This window comes from Drosophila teissieri, chromosome 3R (assembly GCF_016746235.2).
Source record: "Drosophila teissieri strain GT53w chromosome 3R, Prin_Dtei_1.1, whole genome shotgun sequence".
In the NCBI taxonomy this organism is placed as follows: domain Eukaryota; kingdom Metazoa; phylum Arthropoda; class Insecta; order Diptera; family Drosophilidae; genus Drosophila; species Drosophila teissieri.
In genome coordinates, this window is record NC_053032.1 from 21178686 (window position 1) to 21203928 (window position 25243).

At 45.9% G+C, this 25243-nt stretch overlaps 8 protein-coding genes across 14 annotated transcripts in view; 3 read left to right on the top strand and 5 right to left on the bottom strand.

Moving 5' to 3' along the window:
- Nucleotides 1-6526, bottom strand: part of LOC122618801 — a 30450-nt gene extending 23924 nt beyond the window's left edge. The window contains exons 1-2 of the mRNA XM_043795377.1: nt 6192-6526; nt 4082-4679 (exon numbers count right to left, since the gene is read on the bottom strand). Of these exons, the coding sequence (XP_043651312.1) occupies nt 4082-4346 (265 nt within the window). The 5' untranslated portion in view covers nt 4347-4679; nt 6192-6526. The remainder of the gene's footprint in view (nt 1-4081; nt 4680-6191) is intronic.
- Nucleotides 6527-7148: 622 nt separating this feature from the next.
- Nucleotides 7149-11545, top strand: LOC122620436 (homeobox protein rough). Its single transcript, XM_043797883.1, has 3 exons — nt 7149-7698; nt 10618-10852; nt 11228-11545. Exons 1-3 carry the CDS (start codon nt 7149-7151, stop codon nt 11508-11510), a joined length of 1068 nt encoding a protein of 355 aa, XP_043653818.1. The 3' UTR covers nt 11511-11545.
- On the bottom strand, nt 7831-11781 carry LOC122620437. Its single transcript, XM_043797885.1, has 3 exons — nt 11644-11781; nt 8545-8893; nt 7831-8217 (listed from the first exon to the last, which is right to left on the bottom strand). Exons 2-3 carry the CDS (start codon nt 8776-8778, stop codon nt 7960-7962), a joined length of 492 nt encoding a protein of 163 aa, XP_043653820.1. The 5' UTR covers nt 8779-8893; nt 11644-11781; the 3' UTR covers nt 7831-7959.
- A 36-nt stretch (nt 11782-11817) lies between these two features.
- On the bottom strand, nt 11818-12523 carry LOC122622629. The gene has a single exon (XM_043801217.1). The coding sequence runs from the start codon at nt 12436-12438 to the stop codon at nt 11896-11898; it is 543 nt and encodes a 180-aa protein (XP_043657152.1). The 5' UTR covers nt 12439-12523; the 3' UTR covers nt 11818-11895.
- A 1141-nt stretch (nt 12524-13664) lies between these two features.
- Nucleotides 13665-15397, bottom strand: LOC122622628 (kinesin-like protein Nod). Of its 2 annotated transcripts, none has more exons than XM_043801215.1 (3): nt 15141-15397; nt 13973-14409; nt 13665-13873 (listed from the first exon to the last, which is right to left on the bottom strand). In XM_043801215.1, exons 1-3 carry the CDS (start codon nt 15276-15278, stop codon nt 13756-13758), a joined length of 693 nt encoding a protein of 230 aa, XP_043657150.1. In that variant the 5' UTR covers nt 15279-15397; the 3' UTR covers nt 13665-13755. The 2 variants fall into 2 exon arrangements, with proteins under 2 accessions (XP_043657150.1, XP_043657151.1); XM_043801216.1 differs by having other exon boundaries at nt 13973-14391; nt 15123-15397.
- Nucleotides 15398-15966: 569 nt separating this feature from the next.
- Nucleotides 15967-19572, top strand: LOC122622625 (ribonucleoprotein RB97D). 6 transcript variants are annotated; one of them, XR_006326306.1, is made up of 6 exons: nt 15967-16131; nt 16293-16522; nt 16594-16838; nt 16904-17626; nt 17691-17836; nt 18022-19572. XR_006326306.1 is itself a non-coding variant. In XM_043801212.1 (6 exons), the coding sequence occupies exons 1-5, from the start codon at nt 16051-16053 to the stop codon at nt 17829-17831; spliced, it is 1431 nt and encodes a 476-aa protein (XP_043657147.1). In that variant the 5' UTR covers nt 15968-16050; the 3' UTR covers nt 17832-17836; nt 18022-19572. The 6 variants fall into 6 exon arrangements, 3 of the variants coding, with proteins under 3 accessions (XP_043657148.1, XP_043657147.1, XP_043657146.1); XR_006326307.1 differs by having other exon boundaries at nt 17694-17836; XR_006326305.1 differs by having other exon boundaries at nt 15968-16131; nt 17680-18820; nt 18883-19572.
- Nucleotides 19573-19727: 155 nt separating this feature from the next.
- LOC122622626 (SPARC) lies at nt 19728-22565 on the top strand. The gene is made up of 3 exons (XM_043801214.1): nt 19728-19816; nt 21445-21615; nt 21672-22565. Exons 2-3 carry the CDS (start codon nt 21463-21465, stop codon nt 22422-22424), a joined length of 906 nt encoding a protein of 301 aa, XP_043657149.1. The 5' UTR covers nt 19728-19816; nt 21445-21462; the 3' UTR covers nt 22425-22565.
- A 290-nt stretch (nt 22566-22855) lies between these two features.
- On the bottom strand, nt 22856-24883 carry LOC122622630 (histone H2A.v). The gene is made up of 4 exons (XM_043801218.1): nt 24692-24883; nt 24303-24380; nt 24004-24117; nt 22856-23426 (listed from the first exon to the last, which is right to left on the bottom strand). The coding sequence occupies exons 1-4, from the start codon at nt 24692-24694 to the stop codon at nt 23196-23198; spliced, it is 426 nt and encodes a 141-aa protein (XP_043657153.1). The 5' UTR covers nt 24695-24883; the 3' UTR covers nt 22856-23195.
- Between the last annotated feature and the right edge of the window lie 360 nt (nt 24884-25243).

A 25243-nucleotide genomic window follows, 5' to 3' on the forward strand; every position in this document is an offset into this window, starting at 1 on the left:
TAACATTCACTTTTTGTTTGGCACTTTCTTTCTAATCGAAAGTTGTTGCTTAGCTGCGTGAATGTGTGGGAGTAGATTTTTGGTTATTTTTTTTGTTTTACCCATTTTAATGGGGAGGGAAATGCGTTGGCCGCTGCCAAAACCAAAAAAACAAAAATGTTTCGGTTACTCTTCAAATTAAAAACCAGAGGGGCAGAGAGAAAAGCGCAGAAAGGAAAACATTTCGAGACACCTGTTTACGTTGTGCTGTCTTTTGTTTGCCAATGCAATTTGAAGGGGGAGCCGGGTTAAATTCAACGTAGGTGGCTGCTTTATGGCCCCAAATTGTTGCACTTTGCTTCGGTTGCGTTGTTAGTTGGGTTGTCGGTATGTCCGTATGTCCGTATGTCGGTATGTCCCGTGGCCAAAACAGCAAACAATGCTGTCTGTAGATAAAAATCTACCAAATTTGCCTACATAGAAAGTCGGTGGCTGCACTGCACCGAAAAGTTTTCCCCCCTTTGGGTAAACAAATCGAATAGAATATATACTCCTCCAGCGCCTTGCACAATTTATCCATTAACCGTTAGGCGCGTTTGTTCTTTTTTTGAATGTAAAATTAAAAACAAATAAATAGCAACAACAAACGACTGGTAAAACAAACAATGGAATAATCAAAAAAGAAAAAAAAATAGGGAAAATAGAATGAAAAAAATCACAGAAGGAGGGAGGGCTCAACGCAACAGGTTCGGGCCATAAAATGCGAAGAAACCGTTTCATTTTTCCTGACTTTTCGCAAAAGGTGTAAACACGAGGCCCCTGAGGTGGGAGGTAGTGCATGTGCATGTGGCAGTGGACGTAAACGTGGACGTGAATGTGGACGTGGATGTGGTTGTAGATGTAGATGTGGCGGAGGACGTGGATGGAGGCTAGACACTTGCGCACACTAAACGATTCGGTTTTCAGGTGTTAAAAACTACCTGTACCTGATGCGGAGAGTCCGATTTCGGAGCATGAAATCGCCGGCCGTGCTGGAAAAATGCCATGAAATGGGCTTTCGTCAAATTAGCGTGGCAGCGTTAACCGATGGAGGGATGTGTGATTACAGAATGAGTCTAGGGTACGATGGCCCGGATGCTGAGCGCAAAATGCATCTAACAGATGCACCTTCTCTGTGGGATATTTCGCACTTTGTGCCTCACATTCTAGGTTCTAGGTTTTTTTTTTTTTTGTTGTTGTTGTTTAGCTCTCATCCATTCTGATCGCTCGTTTGGGTCGTTTGCCCATGTCTGTGCTGTGCTACCTGCTGCCTTGATTTATATATTCTTACTGCAAAACTGCATTCGGTTTTTATCTGTATCTGCATTTGCATGACACAAAACCTGGCCGGGGCCCTGTTATCTAACTCGAAGAATGCCCGTTCCCTCTGACTTTGGCACTTGATCTACCATATACCATATACCGCTCAAGATGAAGCCGAATGCTGAATGCTGAATGCAGAATACTGAAGAGACTCCACTACGGCTGAGGCCTCATAAATTCTCTCGTCGTTTAGTTTTTACGATTGTCGGCTGGCTTTGTTTGGCCGAGGCACACACAACTGGGGGCAAGATAATAGCACTAGTTGGGCCTTGGAAAATGTATTTTAGCGCAAGATGATTATGGCACGATTTCTAATCTATTAGGCTTAAGAAGATATTTTTATAACCTCTTTCTATTCATGTTCAAAATTAAAAAAAGGTGGGTCGAATTGTTACGAGATTTCTTTGGTACATCTTTACTATCAACTTTAGGATAAGCAAAAAGTACTAAACCAAGTTGGATTCTTTAGACTACCAGTTTTTTTTAGCAAATTATATAAATGAGTAGGTGTTCTTAACCACTCTTGTAAGTAACTAATATTCTGACCGTGTCTGTGAGCGCACAAGCAACACAAACTCACAGATACAGGCCGCTTGTATCTTTCGACGTTGGCCTATCTAAATACATGCTGAAGAGTTGAAGTGCCAGGGACCCCAAGCCAAAGAAACGGCAGCGACAACAGCCTCCTGCCAAGATCTCTGCGCCTGCGTACTGTACTCGGAAACTGGGGAACTTGGGAACTCAGCACTCGGAGCAATACCAAACCCAAGACCAAACTAAAAAGCCAAAGCCAAGACCAAGACCAAGAAAAGACCCAGTCTGAGCTGAGAGGCTACCAAAAACTGGTCCCTGGGCCAAAGTTTGCGTGCTTTGCTGAAATTTTTACGCTGGACCCGGCACCCGAAAACAAAAAACTCTCGTTCAGCTGAGAGAAGAACATTCAGGTAGTCCCCCTTGGGCATTTCATATTTTTGGCCAATGTCCAGGAATTGCGATGAATGGAGAGGTCGAGGGAAAAAAGAACACGGCATTAATGCATTAAAATGTATTCATAAAGGCGTGCAACTATTTTAACGGTCTTTAGGTGCCCATTCAGCTCTCGAGGAATTCAGGAAATGCCTGGAAATAGCGTATTAAACGAGAAATGGACTGTGAAGATTTAATGGGTTTCTAGCTCGTGAAATTCGATACTACTCCGGGCATAGTACGACGGGCCACCCACAGTATTCGACCATATATCTAAATCTGATCTAAATCTAGCCAAGGGTTAAGGAAAATCCCAAAGCCCGCATATCGGCCCACGAAAATGTTGCTTTTAATTATGACACATTTAAGAAAGCCACAGATTTACGTCCGTAAGTTCACCCAAGCCCCTAAATTGCTGTCGAGTCATAAGTCGAGGGCCACAAAACTCCAAAAGAAAAGGCCGACGCAGGGAGATAGGGATAGGAGAAAGGAGACGGAGACGGAGACGGAGACAGTGAGTGTGAGTGTGACTTGACGAAAGTACTTTCATTTTCACGCTCATAAAATGGGACTACCATTAAACTTAAAAATGCCGTCGTAAAAACTTAAAAATCAGAAACGTAGCAGCCAAGCGGCCCAGCGGCCAAGTTAAGCGGCTTAAATGACATTTAAATCAGTCGAAATACCGAACGGGGGGAGGTGAGAGGAAACAGAATTTGTATGGCCAAAACAGACAGGCGACACTGTATGGAAAGGTAAACACTCGAGACTGAAGATCCCTTTCACTGCCTGCACAGTGGACAGGACAGGAAGTTCGCACTTTGGCAAAGATCGAAGAACCCCAAAATGAGCAATGGAAATTAAAACTATAAAGAAACCCCCGGCGAGAGCCCCATTCCAGCACACGTCTTCTTCGGTTTCTCCCCGTGATTACGCTTTAATCTCGTTATAATGAGGCAGGAAAATTGCTTGGCGGATGTGCCGAGCGTGCCCGAAACGGGAACGGGAATGGGAATGGGCATGGGCTTGGGATTGGGATTGCAATTGGGATGGGTACGTAAAGTATGGTACATGAGGTATGGGCACTCGAATCTGGAACCTGGAGCTGCGGTTGACATCCTGGTTGCCAGCTGGGCAGCACTCATCTCTCTCTCTCTCTCTCTTTCCCTAACTCGAGTGCAGCTGAGATTGAATTACCAGGGAAAAACGTGGGGAGGACCATCTCAAACGGGGACAGACACAATGCAAAAGGTAGAGACAAGCGGCAGACAGCAGATACACTTGTTCGCGTAATCTGTTCCCCACTTTTGGGTTCCCTCCTCATTTCGGAAATATGATGCCGCCAAGGCGCAGGTCGCAAACAAACCGAAGACACGATCGGGAGGCACCAAAAAGGGTCCCAGGAAAGAGTTGTGCGATAAGGTTAGATAAGCGCCGGCACATACGAATGCTTGTATACTAGTATACCTGAAGCGGCGGCCAAGTGAACACTTCCTCCTTTCCGCAGTGGAGCACACACACACGCTTTATTTGGGTCTCTTTTTTGGGTCTGATAAGGCGAGCATGAATGAAGGTTGTTTTCTTATAATTCTGGGAAGAACTGGGATGATGGCTCCACTTAGTCCATTAGCCAGAAGATGGAAACATATAGAAACTAAGTTGAAAACACCCATAAAATCCAACTAAAAGAAGGAATGTTTCTAATATTCAAATTCTATAAATTAGACCTATCTAAATTAGGAAATTTGTAGAATTTCCAGTTGATGAAACCCACCTGAATTTTGCAGCATGCCGGGCAGCACCACCGACGACTCCGACTTGAAGCCACCATTTAGACCGCTGCTGCTGGTGGGCTTCTCCAATCCCATGTCCAGGGTGGTGGATCCGTCCAGATCGACGAGGTTGTTGCCATTGAAGAGTCCCGCGTCGCGGTACTCCTTCGCGAAGGGCGTGGCAGCCTGTGCCGCCCCCACGAATAGCACTATGGCCAGCCAGAAGATGGCAGATGGGCCGCTTTTGGCCACTTCCACCGACCGCATTTCACTGGGGCACTCTTCACTTCACATAGACGAAAGCCAGTCGATGGGAATTATATATTTATTATTGTGACGAAGCGTGACACTTTCAATTAACACCGCTCAGCGGCTGCCGCCGAATGCGAAAAAAAATGTGTTACTTTTGATCATTAAATTAGTTGGAGTCGGCCGACTTGACTTTGATGGGGCACCGTAAATTCAATTTGCGCTCGACGTTTGCTCTCGTTTCGCACTTGTTACTCTTTTTCACTGCCAATTAGGGAAATGATGTGTGTCAGCAATTAGTGAAAACGATCGTCCGTCCAAGTCACTAAAGTGTGTCAGACGTTTTTGGCACTGCAAAGATAAGGGAACATAAACAGTGGGATTAGTACGGTCCAAATCAGAAGTTCGCATATGCGTGCCAATCTTTTATCATTTCACAGTGGCAATGAGTAAAGCCATAAAACTGATTCGGAATGGCTTGGCAAGTATTATTAACTTTTACATTGGAGCTAGCGATCCATCCCAAGGGAGTTTTTATCAAGCCTAAGGGAAAACCACATGGGAATATAGGGAATAGTTTTTTTTTCTTATCCCAGTATGGTTGAAGTAAACACGAAATCTTAATAACATCGCGAAATGTTTGTAAACAAAATATTAAACAGATCTTAAGATTTTTGGACCCCAAACATTTCTTATCTCAAATCAATCAGTGCCTTTAGACCTAACACCGATGTGCATTCGTCACTATTATGTTTGCTACCACTTTCATTAACATTCTGCACTCGCGTTTCCAACGGTAACTGACCATCACACATTGCCAACAGCTGTTATTCGTTGTTGTTGCGCTGATAATTGGTAAGTACGCGACATTTCTATTAATCAAACATAAAAGTCCGCGTTCATTTCCATAACAATTTTCCCGTAATATGCTGCGCATGCGCAGGATAATGAAAACGAGCCCACGAGAAATCCCGCGGCGGGAATTAGGGAATCAAAAGAAATCCCAAAACAAACCCCTCGAAAGCCTCCGCCCACGCCTCTGAGCGTGCGAGCGGGACGGCGCGAGGCAGGAAGTTGCTGTGTGCGAGCGAGAGGGCAGCGTGCACCCTTAGCGCCGCTCATAAATGTCAATGGAAATGAAAAGGCCGATGTTATTGTTTTTTTTCCTCGTTGTTCTTGGATGGAAAACAGAATGAATAACATGTGGGTTTCGGTTTATTAAACATCGCTTGAGGAAGGAAATGCCAAGAGGTTCTACACACGACAAAAAATTACAAACGTTCTAAAGATTTAAGCATTATGCTTAAATATTTCCATATTTTTATATTGTGTATGTTGAAAGCCACTGAATGTGAATGTTTTGCAATTGATTCAAATCCAGTTTAATCACTTAAAATCTGGCTTTTATTTCGCTGTGTAACCAGAAGGTATTTATAAATTGAGCTCAACAAATAAAACGCACGAAAAAATGTTCAAAAATTTGCATATGTCAGTGTAACAAAAACCGAAATTGATGGATGGAAAAAAGTCGGCGACTGAAAATCACACACTCGCGGACTTAAGCCAAATAAGCGCTAAACGAAACGAGTTTTAACAATATATTTTTGCATTGCTCAAACGGAGAGCCGCCGTCAGAGAAGCAAACACAAATGCACGCCGGGGCCAAATAAAAGCCATTCAATTAATATCCGGACAGAAAGCAACAAACAAAAGTCGGTGCAATTTCTGAGCTGGCCTGCCTTTGCCTGTTTTTATTTGTTTTTTTTTTGTGCTGCTCCCATTTTGTGGAGTGGGGGGGAGTTCGGTAAACAAAATCGAAATTGGCTAAAAGCGAAGGGATGTTGATGCTCCACTAAAGCGTACCTTGTATTTATTTTCGTCACCACTTGTTGGTCTTTGTTTATTGTTATTATTCTTTATTGGCACTTTCGGAGGCTGCGACAGCTGCGCGAACTAACGGTACATGCGAATCGAGTGCGCAGCGCAGACGGATTGGCAACCAAAACCATAACCGTAATCGTTTGTTTTCGTTGTCTCGATCACTATCACTTCATCGATATATCTTTCCCAAAACGCACGTTAACGCATCGAAGTTTTGGGAACACACTATCCATGCTGATATTATCCACGACCTCGTCTCGACTCGCCTCGATTCGATTCGATTTGATCTCTCGCGCGCGCTATGTAAAATTACAGATAGTGGCGCGTTTCGGTTGCTTATATAGACTTTTCGCCATTCAGAGGGACCGTTTGGGGCAGTTTAAAAAATGCTTGAAATACAGCAAGGTACAGCATTTTCCCGTCTCTAGAGATCTCGCGGTGACTGACTTCGCTAAGCGCCGGTGGGGTAAGAAACTTAGCTAGGCCCAGGGCTGCAAGCACTCACTGCTTGTATGGACACAGTGTCACTGCTTGCTGGAGAGAGGGCGGAGCTTATTTGAAGCACACTGCTTGCCACCCTTAACCGAAACTTTGGCCGGAAGTAAAATTAGGGGTTAATTGCGCAGCACTTCAGCCAATCAAACCGGGCTTCAGGCCACACTTCAGGTGTTTTGTGGAGGGGGAAGGGGGTTTATTTTTTTTTTATTGTTATTAGTAAGCAGCATTTTAGGCGCCCCCGCTGCTGCTGTTAATATTTTGATGTGCCGCGTAATTTGCTTTGTTTTTTTTTCGTTTCGTTTTCAGTTCCTCTGTCGCCGTCGACGTCAGGATAAGCGTCGCTTGACCAGCGGAAGTAGCCTTATGTGCTTGGCACTTCAGTCGCTCGCCGATTACCCAAGTGATTAGTTTGGACAGCTCCGCGGCACATCCTCGCACGCAATGCAACGCCAAAAGCTTGAGATTGGCTCACCCGACGGCTCGCCATCGGCCATCAAAAGGAGTGACAGCATAGATCCCATCTCGAATACCGCGATTCTATCCGTACCGCAACGTCCTTCGTCGCCGCGACAGTTTTTCGAACGTTTGTACGGGCACTTGGAACGGCGCTCGTCGGAAAATGGGGAAATCGACGTCGGAACACACGCCCACAAGCCGCCTTCCTGTGACACGCCCTACCACAGCGACGGCGGAAGTGTTTCCTCGCCGGACATTTCCATCAGCGATGAGCGCACCTCGCTCGCCGGCTATCCCGCCTACGATTTCTATGCCCACTCCAAGGACTACGCCCAGCATCCCACCCAGCAGCACCAGCACCAGCACCAGCAGCATCACCAGCATCATCATTCGCAGCAGGTGCACCAGAAACTCAGCTACGTGAGCCCGCCGCCAGCCATTGCCGCCGGAGGAACAGCGAATCCTGGCCTGCCACACGGATTCCCAGCCGGCTTCCCAAGTGACCCGCACTTCAGCGCCGGCTTTTCCGCATTTCGTGAGTGCTCATAGGTGTTTTACATAATACATTAAAAAAATGAAGACTGGCTTTTAACAATGTCCAGAATATTTAAGCTTTAGAGCAATTTAAGAAGTTCGTTTCTTAGAACTACAAAAATAACTCCTTCACTTTAGCGTCTTACATATTTATTGTGAGGTTTCTCAGTTCTTACACACTAAGTACAAGAGTAAATTTGAGCTACTACGAATTTGGTCCTAACTAGATATATATTTAGACAAGGGGGAGTAGAGATTTGTACTACGGTGAGGGCGGTGTCTTTGGCTTTCCCTGCTTCGCTGCCTTCTCCGCCGCCGCCTTCTCCTCCCGCTGCCTCGCCATCTGGCGCAGCTCCAGGCTGAGGAACATCTTCAGGTTCGGGTCGGTGATCTTGCTCAGCACAATCTCGCGCGCCTCCTCATCGTTGTCGCCCAGCAGCTTGGCCAGCGTCTGTGCGTAGTCCAGCCAAACGCAGTTGGCGCATCCCGACATGCAGCAGGTGGTGGGTTCGGGTGGTATCTGTAAAGGAGTATAAAAGTTATATTTTGGATAATATAATGGTTCTCCTATGTGGTTTCCATCTATGCAACTTTCCTCTCAAGATAGAAAGTTATTTCAGGATTGTGAGAGCATTTCGAATGCATTTGGGATACATCTTTTGGACCTAGTCCTTAAATAGCTCCTGTCAGCAGTTTGAGAAGTTCTTAAGACTTGTATGTATTCTTTTATTGTGTATAGTCATAGTAGATTAGTAGATTGACATATCTTTGTAACGAGCTTATCAACTGATATGATAATCTACCTTTGATAGCAGTGACCATAATACTTATTAGCTTACTACATTACCTCTATGTTTCGGAGCCGCTTTCTCCCCTTGCTGGTTCTATCTTTGGCTTTGGCAGTATCCTTGGCCGTCGTTGTGTCAGCACAGCCACTCGCTGCTTCCTGGGCGGCCGCATCCTTGCTGGCGTCATCCTGGGAGCTGCTGGCCGACAATTGGCGGGCCAAGGAGGCCCAACGCTCGGCGCCACGTCTCAGCAGCAAACACCGCGGACAGCTGAAGCCCAGGGGAGCCAACATTTCCGCCCGATCCCCGAAAGAGTTCGAAAGTTACGATTGAAAAGGCCCAGAGGAAGTGATGAGCATTTCACACGCCTGCGCAGGTGCAGCCCAGATGAACTTGGTTCCGCAGGAACTGCAAAAAAGTCGGATACGCAAAAAACTGCTTAATTGCAAGTGCTACAATATTGAATATCCCCCCACATCCACGCACCGAGTGCGCTGGCCAGGATTATGTAAAATCAGTTGGGAAAAAATAAACAAAAAAAGAAGGTGGGGTAGCCAAGCAATGCCACACAATGAGCTGCTGCTGACCCCCAGTGCAAAGAAGTTAGCCAAGGAAAAAAATAACTGAATGCCAAGAAAAAATTAAAACGCATTGAGCCGTGAAAGTTTTCGTTTACTTGCGGCTTTTTCGTTTGCTCCTGACGAGCTGATGCGGTGATGAGGTGGTGTGCCAGGTGTGGAGGTGGAGGTGAGGATACGAAAAAATTGAAATGCGTCGACTAATGAAAATGATCGCAGGTTAGGGTGAATGGCTTAACCATTAGCAAGCAAGAAATCAAATTTAAAGCGATATCAATATTGGGTAAATAGATGCAGCTCTGCACCCTTTTCTTCGAGCATAAACATATTCTAAATTTGCAAGACCCTTTTAGATTCAGAATAGTTGATATATGAAAAGCTACACTAGCAAGGCAGTTACTATAAGTACCTAATCTTTATATTATAAAAGTACACAGTCTTTTTTGAGCAACTTACAAGCCAAACTTTGGCAAATCTCAAAAAATAGCAAGTGTCTGAAAAAATTAGCATTGTAATTGAGCTCGGCAGGAAACCTAAAAAAGCAAACACAAACAGAAAGCGAGGAGGGTTAAGCGAGGAAGACACATTTCAGCCACAACAAACTGTCCAAAGGACACTTGGCTATCGAATTTCACACGTGATTTAAAAAACGTTCGACGAGCGGAGGGGTAGAAAGGATCGGGGAAGAGCTTAAGCCCCTCTAGAGCCACGCTGACTAGGGGTAATCAAGCAAGAGCTAGAGATTACAACGCCCACAAAGGCAACCCCTTCCCGGGAAATCCCCGCCCACCGAGCAACTGAGCCACCGAGCAACTTGTCAGCTTCGCCTTGTTACATCAATTAGACTCTAAACCGCACCATTGACAATGTGGTGGGTAGAAATGGGTAACTGTGGGTAGCTGTGGGGGTGTGGCTGGGTGGCAGGTGCTCGGGTTTGCAAGGGGGAAGTGGGGCATAATGTGCGCTTGGTTGAGCTTCATCGTCGGCGACACTGCGAATGCAAACAATCGAGCGACAGAATGGAAAACTCGAAAGAGCGGATGATGCCGAGAATTCCGACGAGGATGATGATGATGGCCAGCCAGCTGTTGGCATTGTTAAAACTTTCCCGGATCAGCATAGATTGCCGAAATAAAAAGAGAAACATAAATAAAAAAAAACACATAGACAAGAGAAACTACGTGGTAAATGCACTTCTAATGCGCGCCACAAACGCGACCCACGAGTCCTGGCAGTTCGGGGGGCGCAAAGGGACGAGGAACCACGGTTTGGAGTGGTTAATTATTTGTTTAACTGAGCCAACACGCAACCACATTCGAAAACGTTTAGTCCCGCTCACAACTTGATGGTTTGTTAATGTAAGATTAATTTCGCTCTAACATCTCCATTGTGTTGAATAAAAGTGGAATGGGTGGGCAATGAAAAAATGATGTCCTTATTGTTATTCACTGAATGATATATGATATACATAGCTGATAGGCTGATTTTAACTAGATATTATTTATATTTATACAAAAAGTGATAATCAGGACATCAAATGCATCTGACTTTCAGTGGCTCGCAGGCGGCGCAAGGAGGGCAGACAACGCCGCCAGAGGACCACTTTCAGCACGGAGCAGACCCTGCGCCTGGAGGTGGAGTTCCACCGCAACGAGTACATCTCCAGGAGCCGCCGCTTCGAGCTGGCCGAAACACTGCGCCTGACCGAGACGCAAATCAAGATCTGGTTCCAGAACCGAAGGGCCAAGGACAAACGCATTGAAAAGGCTCAGATCGATCAGCACTACAGGTGGGTTTCTATATATGGCTCATGATCATGATCATATGTATGCAGATATCACAGATTTTGTTTGAGATCTCACATTAAATGAACATAAAGTATAAGAACTTGCATATCTGGTTGATGAATAACTCGTGAAGAGGATTTTAGTGGGTACTTATACCTTCATTTTCGAAACGGAAGTAATTTAAGGAGATGTCACAAGTTTAATTGATGGCACACATAAAATTAACACGAAATTAATTTTACGACATTTATGCGCACACAGACCCAATTAGACGATATCCTTTTCTTTTCATTTTTTTTTTCGTATTTTTGGACGAGGGGTGGTTGCTGGTGTCCTGCTCGAAATTGTTTTGTACTTTGATGTAATCAATTTTTCAGAAACTTTGTCGTGGCCAATGGTTTTATGAGCTCTATAATGGGTCAAGCCACCGCCACCGCGAGCATGCCCCCCGGAGGCGTCACTGGGGGCGTGGCAGTGGGCGTAGGCGTGGGCCTAAACTATTATGCCGCGGCAGCGACGCCGGCAGCACTGCCGAAGGATAACACGCAGGATGCCAATTTTATCGACATTGATGACCAGTACGAGCGGCAACAACACCAACAACAACAACTGCAGCAGCAGCGACGCCGAGAAACAACAACGCCTATTAATATTTGCTAATACTTACTAATTGATTACATTTATTTGAGCTTTAAACTGTTTAGATTAAGATTGAATAAAGGCAATTGTGAAAACATAACAGCCTGAAGGGATTGCACTTTTCGAAAGAATCACTTTTTGCCCACGAACTTACATGTGTTATGGATTAAGCATTTTGCACTTGATTTGTTTATATAAGAGAGAGTTTTCAGGGAAAATCAGGAAATTTGTTAAAAACCAAACAGCAAAACTAACAAACAATAATGCAGCCCTGGTGCTCAGCCAGCTGTTTCTGCTGCTAATAACATGAAGAAACTATCGATAGACGTAACAGCCAATTCTTAACAGTTTTATTTCAAATCGAATTTAAAACTGAATATGAAAATATCCAAAATGCAACAAAGTTTTATCCTCCAGTAGTTCCAGCCAAATATATATCCATGGCTTCCTTATTTAGATGAACAAACTGGCGCCTCTTTGGAATCGGTTGGACATTCGGTAATCGCGTGCCATTAACAGCATTCAAACTGAGATTGGAGCTGGGATCGTCATCATCGGAGAAAAGTGAATCTTCGGATGAACTGGGTGCAACTCTTTGAGCCGCTGCCGCCGCCGCCGCTGCGCTGGTGGTTGGTCCTTGGTCCTCCGAGGACTGCGTAATGGACACACTAGAAACAGAGCGATGAGTTGTCCGACTGCTACTCCTCGAGAGAAGAGCCCTAGCTGCCAGATGTCTCTTGGCATTGCTGTTCTTCAGCCTGTAGAGCCGGATCAGTTGCGTGTAGCACGAGAGGCACAGTGGCTGCGACCGCAGCTCCGAGTTTATCAACTGGCCGAACTTCAGCAGATGCGGATTCCTGACTATGCGGTACGGGGACCTCAGCGTGTGATTCCCCAGGCCGCACAATCGGTGCTCCTCATGAGGAGCACTATGGGGCGACTCCGACATCTGAACTTGGATATGAGCGCAATGAAAACGGTTTTATTTCTGACTTGTTTTTTGCCTTAAATATTTAGTGTGCGCTCTGTGACAGTTCAGCGACGACTGACTCTTCATTTATTCAGCAAGTGTGTGTGTACTGTTTACATTCGCGACTCTTATAATTAGGTTCTTACATTCTAATATTGCAATGGGACTATACTACTACGACTACAAATACAAAAAAATTAATATAATAATTGCTTATGCCTTAATACGTCACATTATGTTATTTAAGGTACTATTAGATATTGGTTTGAAAGAAATAAATTAAAGTCGAAGACAAAAATAAACATTAAGGAAAATATTACACATACACATCAAATTAATTCTATTAGGATTGTGAGGAGTCTTAAAACTCCCCACAAATCCGGGTGCAGGAGATCGGCGTAGCAACAGCGAAGACGGCTGGAATGCGAGAGGAGTCAAGGGCGGTCAGATCAAACGGTAAATAATAGATTTTGGACCCCGGCAAAGCGGAGAGACCGTGAATTAACGGTACCGCGCTGGACCTTGGACTCAAGCCAGCCAAGGGCACAAAGGTCGAACGGTAACGGTGCTTACTTTGGACAAGCACAAAGAGGACCCGAGCGAGTCGTGTGCAAAAAGGGAAATAACGGGATTCCCGCAGCCGATATAAGGGACGGCGCCGGCGCAGCTCGGGACAGTCAAGAAGAAGTACGCGAGGGCCACACAGCCATACGGTCAGTTAAGAAGTACGCGAAGAGTCGATACCGAGTGACGGTGAAACAACGGGAACACAAGTGCGTCAAGCGGGCATCCAGAGTGGATCGCCGCACGTGAAGATCGGCGAAGGACGAGCAAACACAAGGACCTAGCGTGGTCGGAAAGGGACGGTGGAGTCAGTGGTCGCAACGGTGGTTCGGAGAGGAGCGCTAGCTTAACTCGCGGACGATACACCCTGCCCCATAACATCCTAAGCCCCGTACGACGGAAGGACGACGAGGGAGCAACGACGTGCATCCAGCGGCGAGAATCACCGAATCCTGTTCAGCAAGTGACGCTAAATAAAAGTGGTTTAAATCTGAGAATCTGTCTTCTTCTTGGTCGGGCAATCACACAAATCATAAATTTGGTGGGACGAACAAACAAAATCTCTGAGCTAGCCGTTGCATTTCGTAGCGAGCAGAAATAAGAAAATCAGTTCGTTACAGGATGTCCGGCTCCTTCTTTTTTCTACTATAGTCGAGAATTTGTAAAATCAATGTATTTGGCCCAAAAATTACACTCACTATGCAAAACTCAAATTAAAATGGTTAGTACTAATCAAGTTTCGAGGCAGTTCGCCTCGCAAATCCTTTCCCATCGATTTCCGGGCCGAATGGGCAGTGATTTGACTTGGTCAAGATTTTGGAAGCCACCCTGGCGGGATCTGTACAGGGTCTTTCTGGACCAGCTTAACAATTGTTAAGGTGGTCCAGAAAGACCCTGTACAGATCCCGCCAGGGTGGCTTCCAAAATCTTGACCAAGCTTGACCCTGTAAAGCTAAAGGCTGTCTTTGAACCGATTCCTGGAATCTTTTGCAGCTCCCTGACATTTCCATTGTTAAGCTGGTCCAGAAAGGTTCTAATATGATTGGCCATCCATTCATTGGGTGCAGGTCTTACGTTCTGCGAATGATTTTTCTGCGCTGCATCTTTAACTCGCGGCAGTTGGGTGACCGTCTCCGTTTTCACAGCCACGGAAGTGGCATGTTCCCGGAATGACGCCAGCCGCCGGCTGCGCGGCAAATTCATTACTCGGGGAGTGGCGCTGGAGATCTCCGACCTTAGGCGATTCGCTATACGCATGGAGCGACGAAGGCATGATTGCATTGGCAAAGGCACTGTTGTCTCCTCCATTGGCTGCATGCCACTAACTTCCCGCTGACTGCTGGATGCCCGCAAACTAATGGGGCTGATGTTCGTGTTGAAGAGCTGGTGGCGTGCCGTGCTGGGATTCATTGGTTTTCCCGCACCTCCCGGTTGTCGCTTGTTGCGCGTGTCGTTGCGACCTGCTCCTCCTGGCCTCCGCCCCGCGCTCGAACTCCTCCTTCTGAACGTCGGTTGGGCGTTACGATACCCTGTATCGTCTTCCCCCTTCCTCTTCTAAGCGACTGTCTTTCAGCTCTGCCTCAAAGCCCCGCGCTTCAGGTGTCTTCAACCCGAGGCTCCTCCTCCTCCTTGTTGGCTCCTTGACCAGGACTTCCAAGCCGTATTAGTCTTTACAGGGGCAAGCTAAAGGGTGTCTTTGAACCGATTCCTGGAATCTTTTGCAGCTCCCTGACATTTCCATTGTTAAGCTGGTGCAGAAAGGTTCTAATATGATTGGCCATCCATTCATTGGGTGCAGGTCTTACGTTCTGCGAACGATTTTTCTGCGCTGCATCATTAACTCGCGGCAGTTGGGTGACCGTCTCCGTTTTCACAGCCACGGAAGTGGCATGTTCCCGGAATGACGCCAGCCGCCGGCTGCGCGGCAAATTCATTACTCGGGGAGTGGCGCTGGAGATCTCCGACTTTAGGCGATTCGCTATACGCATGGAGCGACGAAGGCATGATTGCATTGGCAAAGGCACTGTTGTCTCCTCCATTGGCTGCATGCCACTAACTTCCCGCTGACTGCTGGATGCCCGCAAACTAATGGGGCTAATGTTCGTGTTGAAGAGCTGGTAGCGTGCCGTGCTGGGATTCATTGGTTGTTCCACTGTGGCCGGCTCCTCGGGCTCGGGTTCGGTCTCTTCGGCAATGGCCATTGCGGTGGAGTGCAGGCTGCTGGGTTGCCTAGGCTCAACCTCTGGTGGAGGCATTAGCTCCCGATCCTGATCGATGTCGCAATGGTAACCTAACAGAGTAACAATGGTAACTTAAATTAAATATTCAATTAAATGCGTAAAGTGGCTGATTCGCTGTCGTTGCTTTGCTTCTGTTGAACTGGATGACAGCTAACGCTTTCCCAATTCATATGTATTTTTATACCCGTTACTCGTAGAGTAAAAGGGTATACTAGATTCGTTGAAAAGTATGTAACAGGCAGAAGGAAGCGTTTCCGACCATATAAAGTATATATATTCTTGATCAGGATCAATAGCCGAGTCGATCTGGCCATGTCCGTCTGTCCGTCCGTCTGTCCGTCCGTCTGTCTGTTCGTATGAACGTCGAGATCTCAGCAACTACAAAAGGTAGAAAGTTGAGATTAAGCATACTGACTCCAGAGACATAGACGCAGCGCAAGTTTGTCGATTCATGTTGCCACGCCCACAAACCGCCCAAAACTGCCACGCCCACACTTTTAAAAAATGTTTTGATATTTTTTCATTTTTGTATTAGTCTTCTAAATTTCTAACGATTTGCCAATCAGATAGTCGGGGAACTCGACTATAGCGTTCTCTCTTGTTTATCATAAAGTTTCTGATATTGTTCAATCATTCTCAAGTGCGAATACCCCACATAGCAGGCTATCGAAAACCTATCGATTCATCGATGCGTTTGCAATCATCACAATTTTCATTTTCGCTTCGACCTACAACGTGCAACTTGGTTTTTCGTTTGTTAATTTCGGTTGAATTTCGAGCTGAATAAATGTCTAAAATGCTGGTGAAGGAAGAGGTCCTATCGGAGGAGTCCTCCGATGTGGTTGTGATCTCGGAACGGGAGGATGATGTAAGTACTGGCCGAAAAACCAACCGCAACGTACACGTACATTTCTGTGCATGTATGCGAGTTGACGAGTGACGCACCTAAATTGGTTCCCTTGTACACACATACACACCACCCACTAATGGCCACCCAACCTAACCCACTTTCCACCTCGCCACCGGCAGGACATATGCGAGCTGGAGCACTTGCGTAAGCTCTTCATCGGCGGGCTGGCCCCGTACACCACAGAGGACAACCTAAAGGTGTTCTACGGCCAGTGGGGCAAGGTGGTCGATGTTGTGGTGATGCGTGATGCTGCCACCAAGAGATCTCGCGGCTTCGGTTTCATCACCTACACAAAGTCCCTCATGGTGGACAAGGCCCAGGAGAACCGTCCGCACATAATCGACGGCAAGTGAGTATTGCTTTATGGGGGGTCATTCCTTTCCAAGAATAGATCTCTACCATTAAGCCTATCGCTTTCAGAACTGTGGAAGCCAAGCGGGCACTGCCCCGTCCTGAACGCGAATCGCGCGAGACCAATATATCCGTGAAGAAACTGTTTGTGGGCGGTCTTAAGGACAACCACGATGAGGATTGCCTGCGAGAATACTTCCTGCAATTCGGGCGTGTGGTCTCCGTTAAATTGCTAACTGACAAAACCACGGGAAAGCGTCGGGGCTTCGCCTTCGTCGAGTTTGACGACTACGATGCAGTGGATAAGGCCATCCGTAAGTATAGAACCTAAACTGCAAAACCGGTTAGATATTAAATGTGTAACCTTCGACTTGTTTAGTTAAAAAGCAACATTCGATTAAGTACGTGCACGTGGACGTCAAGAAATCTATCTACAACCTGGAGAAGAAAGACAAACAGCAGCCAGGTGCGTTGGGCAACGGCGTCAAGCCGCCGCTCAATCAGCAACAGCAGCAGCAACAACCGGGTCCGCCACAGCAACCACACAATGGCAACATGCAGGCACCTGGCTTCCGTCCGCCAGTGCCGCCACCACAGGCCATGCCTCCCTACCAACAACAGCCACCACCGCCAATAAGCGCTCCACCCCCGAACTACAATTACTGGGGACCACCACCGCCACCTATGCAGTCCTACTACCAGCAGCCACCACCACCGCAGATGAACGGCTGGGGTCCCTACCCGCCGCCACAAAATGGTTGGAATGCACCACCACCTCCACCACCGGGTGCCCAGCAGTGGCACCCCAACCAGTGGGGTTGTCCGCCACCAGTGCAACAGGTGCCGCCGGCTGGGGCAGTGCCACCACCCATGGGTCATAATGGACCACCGCCGCCGGCTCCAGGCAACTGGAACATGCCGCCACCAGTGCCGGGTGCAGCTCCTCCAGCGCACCAGCAGCAGCCGCCGCAGCAACAGCAGCCACCACAGCCAAATTTCGGCACTGGCTATCAGCAGAGCTACGGAGGCGGTCCATCAAAACACAATACTATGAATGCAAACCGCATGAATCCTTACTCGGCAGCGCCGCCGAACAACTACCGTAAGTGGATTGCACCATAAATTGCCATTGATTACGACCAGCTACATTTATAGACACTCCTCAGCAGCAAGCATATCCGGCTTACAACGCTGGACCACCGCCGCCTAATGGAAACGTTCCTCCGCCAACTGGCGCCAAGGCGGTGGGCGTATCCAATGGGTCCGTGGCCACGGGGGGTAGTGCTAACAGCAAGTATCGCCGCTAGATCGGGTGAGTAGTTGGCGACATATAGTAACCGTACCCGCCATTAGTCGTTTGTTTTAAATGTGGCCTATACATAAGAGTTACCCAAAATACGTCTTGCCACCCATATACCAACTTCCGCCATTGATGCACTACGTCTGAAGTACGTGTTTATTTATAATTACTAATGTGTAAAATTCTCTTTGATTTAGATGCTCTTTGGGCGGCTAAAGCTCAAGAATCAAGACACTCTTTAATAAGCTCGTTCATAAGCTAGGCCACACTCGCTTAGAGTTACTAAACAGGAAACTTAACGCATTGTCTCTCTATCATAGGACAACTAACTACGATTTTACTCTACACTTAAGCTATACCATTGATAAATCTACGATTGACCTAAGCTATGCCAGACTATATATAAATATTTTATACAACGTATTGTGAGAAGCGAGCTCTTCTCCCAATCGAATTACTTTAGACATTATTTTGGAACTCTGAATCGTAGAACATGCCCAAATACGATATAAAATTTCACAAAGCTCTCTATTTGAATCCAACTATCTCTCTATCTGTAAAACGAAGTGAAGGATCGTGCAAAGGTGGAGGAACAATTGCCAGTCATAATCAATTAATTAGATATAGATCATGGAGCTGTAGCCTGAGCTTATTGGCCCAAAAACAAGTAGTTTAATCGTAGATACCTATGTATTACCTTAACCATTCAAATAAGAAGATACGTCCAACTAGAAAACACAAAAACAACCAAAAATATAAGAATATAAAATTCGAAGCGAAGCAAAGTCGGATCACAAATCAAATCAAACGCAGGGCTGGCTGGCGTGGCCTTAACTATTATTGTACACAAGAGACGATATCAAAACAAATGTCAATTTTTACAAGAAGCAAATCGGACACTTATATACTGTAATAATGTTGAAGGTTTCTAATCTAGCCTCCCACGATGTTAATTTATCTATCTCTTAATTTGTATTTCATGACAAACTCGAAAACGTATGTATATATATACTGGAAAAAAAGTGACAAAATGCTAAGAAAATGTATATGCTTTTTAGATTAACTAGTTTTACGATTTATTCTCGACTCTCTCCTACATTTAAGCTGTAGTGCACGACAAGGGCTTCGAATTGAATTGATCATGAAATATAATGCAGTATTGAGATAGGGAGGTCTAGTCCACAGTTTGCAAGATTCATTTTGAGCTACTATGCAACATTATCGAGATACAATTTATCACTTAACCGAACTCTATGAAAACCCATGCCCATATTTATTTTAAATAAATACGAAATAAAAACAACACTATGTATTTGTTTTAGCTGCCGATATGTAAGTCTCCTTCTCTGTAGCGATAGCATATACTATTTACCCAAAGATTTAGTTAACGTAATGCAATTCTAGATACAAACAAATTTCTCTCTTAATTTTAAACATACTCTACTCGTATTCGTATTCGTATTCGTATAAACCAAGCAAAGTAAGACATTAAACGCTTCAGACAAAGTTAATTCGTAAGGTAAGTTAGGAAACGGATCTCATCTAGAATACACTAGAGTTCTTATAAGTGCGTTTAAGTTCCTGTCTTATGTGTAGCATGTCAACCAACATTTATTACGCTTCTCTAAGCAAACCACATATTTCTTTTCCGAAATGAAAACCCGGAGCATCGCTGGAGTGGCCTGTTCCAAAGGACCAGAGCTTAAGTTTCCCATAGAGTAAGGTAAGTAGAAGTGGTCTTGTTTTAATTTATATTTGGAAAGTAACACCAATAAAAAGAGCTACCAAAATCGAGGCAATCAGTGTTTTTATTCCAAGCGAACATGTTGGGAGCCAACACGTTGCAGGCGACCCCAAAACATGGACAATGTGGAGCATTCTCCACTTTGGCGATCCGTAATCATTCCGAAGCTTTTCCACAGGCAAACAGTCGCTTGCCATCCGCCAACGCGATTAGACATTTGAAAGGAAACGCTTTTCATTAGCCGCACAGTGAGTACTCGTTCAGTGAAACAAAGGACGGACTGAGTGTCGTAATCGGATTAACAACAAGTGTGTGACAAATACAGATACTCAGCTTGTTCCTCAAATTTCTGCAAGCTCAGCTTAGGCTCGAGTTCTTCAAGTTCAATGTTCCCTGCTCATTGGCAAATAGTCATCAATTGGACTTTATTTTCGATAATTGGTCAATTAATTGGCCAGAACGTAGAGTTTGTAGGCAGTTTACTAGAATCCTAAAGTTAGGCGTGTGATTTGCAAGGTCAACTGCGAATTGCACTTCCGCAAATTGAAAGAAATTATTTCTGCGTTAGGCCCATTTTCACTCACGATTCATTGGCCCCTTGGACATAAACATTGCATCTTTGGAGGCAGCATCACGTCATTGTTGCCAGTTTCGTCGGTATAATTAAACAGACACATGTGCACTGTGCACTGTGTACTGCAGTTTGCATATATGTGCAGCATGTGGAATGCACTGCGGCAGCATCCCACTCGGATATTCCTGGAAGCCCCCATCCCCGTTCCCCCGGAGATCGCGTATACATTTCTCAATTGCCAGATACATAGCTGCGCATTTGACTTGATATTTTGCGCCACAAAAGCGACGATTAAGCACATCTTGCTGCCCAAAACGGAAGCGAGCGATCCTGATAAGCGGCGGTGGGGCCAAGTCGCCCGCTGCGATAAGCCAACTGTGTCGTTGGGCAACTAATGTGCCATATTCTATATTCCATATGACATATGCCATATAGCACATAGCACTAAGATTGAGCATAGAACTGGGGCGACGTCTTGAAATGATTACGAAAATTCGGCTTGACTTGAGCCTGTACGTTTAGCCATAGGATTAAGGTCAGCTTTAATCAGGTATATATTCACATCAACTGGAGCATTTGCATATATAGATGATTTCATCAGCGATTTGGGTAAAAGCTTTGAACTGAACATTTCAACATGTGTTCAACATGCCCCAAATTCTCATATATTCTCACATATTTCGACTTGCGGTTGCAAAAAGCGAGAAAACTATTTGCATCGGGCAAAGGAAATGAAAGGCAAACATTCAAAATTCTGGGATTTCATCCATCACCTGATTTCGCTAAATACTCTCGGTCTGTTTGGAAAACTCCCAACTTCTGCCAACAATCAGTCGGCTTTGTTTTCGAAGCTAAATTGCTCATAAAAGGAGAATTGCTGCATTCTGTATCTGCGCGCCGCATTCGCGCTGACCTTTTGAACCCTGCCGCAGAGGCGCGCAAGATTTTTGCGGCTTCTTCAATTGTTTTCAATGAGAAAAAGACGCCGCTCGGGATGTGGATGTAAAACCACCCCGTAAGGGTGGTGGTTACAAGATCTCCAGCGGAGTGGAGTACAGTAACGCAGCAGTTCGGGGTACAGTCGAAAACCTCCTTGAAACGGAAGTTGGGCCAAGGCCAGAGCTAATCTCGACGCAACTTGGGTTTTCCCAATCACTTAATTTATAGTTTGACTCTTGATAGTTGCCAAATATATTGTAAATATGTAAAAAAGAAAGCCAGAAGAACGCCCTTTTATAGAGAGAAGTTTGGGTTAGTGAGGAACAATAAGTTTTAAAGGAACATTACTCGAAACCTTTGTAGTTGAGATCGCCAACCAAGATGCGCTCCCTTTGGCTGCTGCTCGGCTTGGGCCTGCTGGCTCTGAGCCACGTCCAGGCCTCCACGGAGATTGACGATGAGCTGCTGGATGAGGACCTCGACCTCGATGAGAACGAGGAGGAGTTCCTGCGCCTGCTGGAGGAGAAGACTAAGGCATGTGGCCTCTAATCAATTACAAGCGATATGCGCTAACTAAATGCCATTTGCAGATCAAGGACATTGAGCGGGAGAACGAGATTGCCACCAAGTTGGCCGAAGTGCAGCACAATCTACTCAATCCCGTCGTTGAAGTCGATCTGTGCGAGACGATGAGCTGCGGTGCCGGTCGCATCTGTCAGATGCACGACGAGAAGCCCAAGTGCGTGTGCATCCCGGAGTGTCCCGAGGAGGTGGACACCCGCCGCTTGGTCTGCACCAACACCAACGAGACCTGGCCGTCGGACTGCTCCGTGTATCAGCAGCGCTGCTGGTGCGACAGTGGTGAGCCCGGTTGCACCAATCCGGATAACGCCCACATGCACATCGACTACTATGGCGCCTGCCACGAGCCCAGGTCTTGCGAGGGCGAGGACCTGAAGGACTTCCCCAGGCGCATGCGCGACTGGCTGTTCAACGTGATGCGCGACCTCGCCGAGCGCGATGAGCTGACCGAGCACTACATGCAGATGGAGCTGGAGGCTGAGACCAATAATTCGCGTCGCTGGTCGAACGCTGCCGTTTGGAAGTGGTGCGACTTGGACGGCGACACCGATCGCTCAGTCTCCCGCCACGAGCTGTTCCCCATCCGTGCTCCTCTGGTCAGCCTCGAGCACTGCATCGCACCTTTCCTCGAGTCCTGTGACTCCAACAAGGACCATCGCATCACCCTGGTGGAGTGGGGCGCCTGCCTGGAGCTGGATCCCGAGGACCTCAAGGAGCGCTGCGACGATGTCCAGCGGGCTCAGCCCCATCTCCTGGGTTAGGGCCAAGGTCCATCCATCACATTTGTAGAATGCTGCAATAGGTAGTTGCTGCTTGCTTCCTTAATCCAAAAATGTCTACTTTAGCAAGTTTTTTGTGTAAATGCTCGCTGTTTAATTAAATATATGATAACTTCTTTGAAATAATACGCATTTTGAAAAGTCAGTCTATTAATTATTATCTTTCGTGTGAAAAGCTACAGTTGTGATTTTTCTCTTTGGGCATTTACACTATTATTGGGTTTACAAACATTGTGGGTTCGAGAGCTAAGTGCAATGATTAAAACTGAACTGATAACGCGTTACTGTACTGCTCACAATTAAATAAAAAACTTGTACTTCTTACAGCTGGAATAAGTTACCATCTAGTTGCAATACTTTACATTTATCGACACAAGCGTAAACATCTCGTCTGGGTTTTGGAAATAACAGGATTGGCGTTTTTATTATAATTTTTATTAAATTTATTCGTGTAATTACTTTGCTCTAAATTAAGTTTTGTTTTTGTTTCATACTCAACCTCGCCAAGAATGCGTGCGGGTAAATACGTTTTGTGTGTGTTTTCTTTTTTTTGTTTTGTATGTTGTATGCTTGTGAGTGTTGGGAGATGCTAGAATTACATAATTATGTATTACGTTGTATATAAGAAATATGTGCTGGGCGCACAGAAATGATTACAACTCGTCGGTTTGTTAGCTTGTCTCTGCTGAAATCTGAATTAAACATTAGTGTTGCATGTTTCGAAGGCGTCCGAATGCCGGATTGCCGACCGGCTTAATAGGCCTGCGACAGAATGACGTTGCCCTTCCGCTGCGGATCCTGCACCGTATCCTCCTTCTTGCCGATCAGCGACTTGTGTATGTGCGGAATGACACCGCCACCGGCAATGGTTGCCTTGATCAGGCTGTCCAGCTCCTCGTCTCCGCGAATGGCAAGCTGTAAGTGGCGCGGCGTTATACGTTTCACTTTCAAGTCCTTTGATGCGTTGCCTGCCAACTCCAGAACCTGAAATGGATGCGGAAACGAAAGAAATTAGTTTAACTGTCCAATTTAGAATAGAGTTGAAAATAAAGTTTTCCACAACTACAGCAACTTATTGACATTTATGACTCATTAACAAAACAAACATCGAAATGGCAAAGTAAATAAAACTAAAAAAAAAAGTATCGGAAAAATGGCGGGAAAAGTGTAACTTTCGAAAGTCGTAAAACAATATCAATAATAATGTAATGCCTATAAAATTAATAGCTTTATATATAAAATCAAATTACAAAATTATTTTTATTTAGACAGTTATCAATGAGGCTCGAATATTTCATAAATAAGGTGTACATATTCGTCATACTCATTCCACATAAAATGTCAATAAGAAAAACTGTTTTTCAATTGGAGCGGGAAAATTTGAGTTACTGTACACAATAAGAAAAGTGTACTGAATGCCACTACAGGAATTTCGGAATAAAAAAGGGCTATCCCTTAAACATTTCTAGTACGTGCTGTTTACATGGAAAATGTAGCTGGAGCGGGGAAAAGCGCCGGAAGAGAAAAACGGGAGGCGGGAAAAGTCGACGGACGCACTCACCTCGGCGGTCAGGTATTCCAATATGGCAGCGGAGTAAACGGCTGCAGTGGCTCCGACGCGTCCGTGTGACGTAGTGCGGCTCTTGAGATGGCGATGGATACGACCCACGGGGAACTGTGTGCGGCAGAAGGGGAGGATTCCTGGTTAGTTGGTTGGACCGGCGGTTGGGTTGTTTATGTTTTTGTCACCCCCACGTCCGCCGAGAGCAGGCACCCTGTTGTGGTGTGGTGGAATATGCTCGCTGGCGAGGTGGGTACCGAAAAGGCGCCAAAAACCGAGGTACAGATTGTAAAACTCACCTGGAGACCCGCGCGCGCCGATCGCGATACCGCCTTCGCCTTGGCCTTTCCTGAATCCTTGCCTGCTTTACCGCCAGCCTGCGAAGAGAACACAGCACAATGCATTTCATAGTACAAAATAATAAAGCGAATGGCACAAGTCGCAGAAAACACAAAATGGTGGCACCGCTACCGAAGTGAGGTTACGGCCGATTGCCCAAAGCAGCACAATAACAAATGCCCGCCGATTTCGAGGCTCCTTGTTGTTGCGGCCTACGTGGTTGTCCACTTTCGAGTGCACTGTGTGCGTCTTCCGCAATCCGGAATACGCATCAATATTTAATTCGCGGGGGGCACGCGCAGTGCGAAAAGCAAGCTGCGCTGCCGCTCAAAATTCGCCGCAAAATTACCATTTCTGTTCAATCGATTTTTTCTGCTGCCTGCTAACTGCGCTTGCGAATGGCTGTGGGCACTCTGTGTTTGTAATTGCCGCGATGGGAATGCTTATTTTGTTACAACGCGGAACCGGAGCGTGTGAGTTGTTTCTGCGGAATTCGGTCTCGACTACTTGAAATTTTTTCGGGAAAAAGACGCCGTCAGCGAACGCCAGGGGTGGAACGGAACTAATCGATGTTTGGGTTATCGATACATGGAAGCTTCCACTTTTGACCGCATACGGTAGAGTGGCGCCATTCGCGGGGCTAAGATATCGTAGAAACTGAATCATTATTTTTGTTATTTTAGCTACCACACCAAACTTCTCCTACAAAACCACATCACCTAACAGAAAAACACAAATTCATATGAGCAGGCTCGGGCTTGGACACTCTAATCTTACAAATGCCCACTACATGAACAGATCCCTCTCCAACATATGCTCTCTTTATCATTATCATTTACGCGTTAAACACATCCTAGCTAACACTCCTCCCATTTCCCTTTATGGATCAGTTACCTTTCAA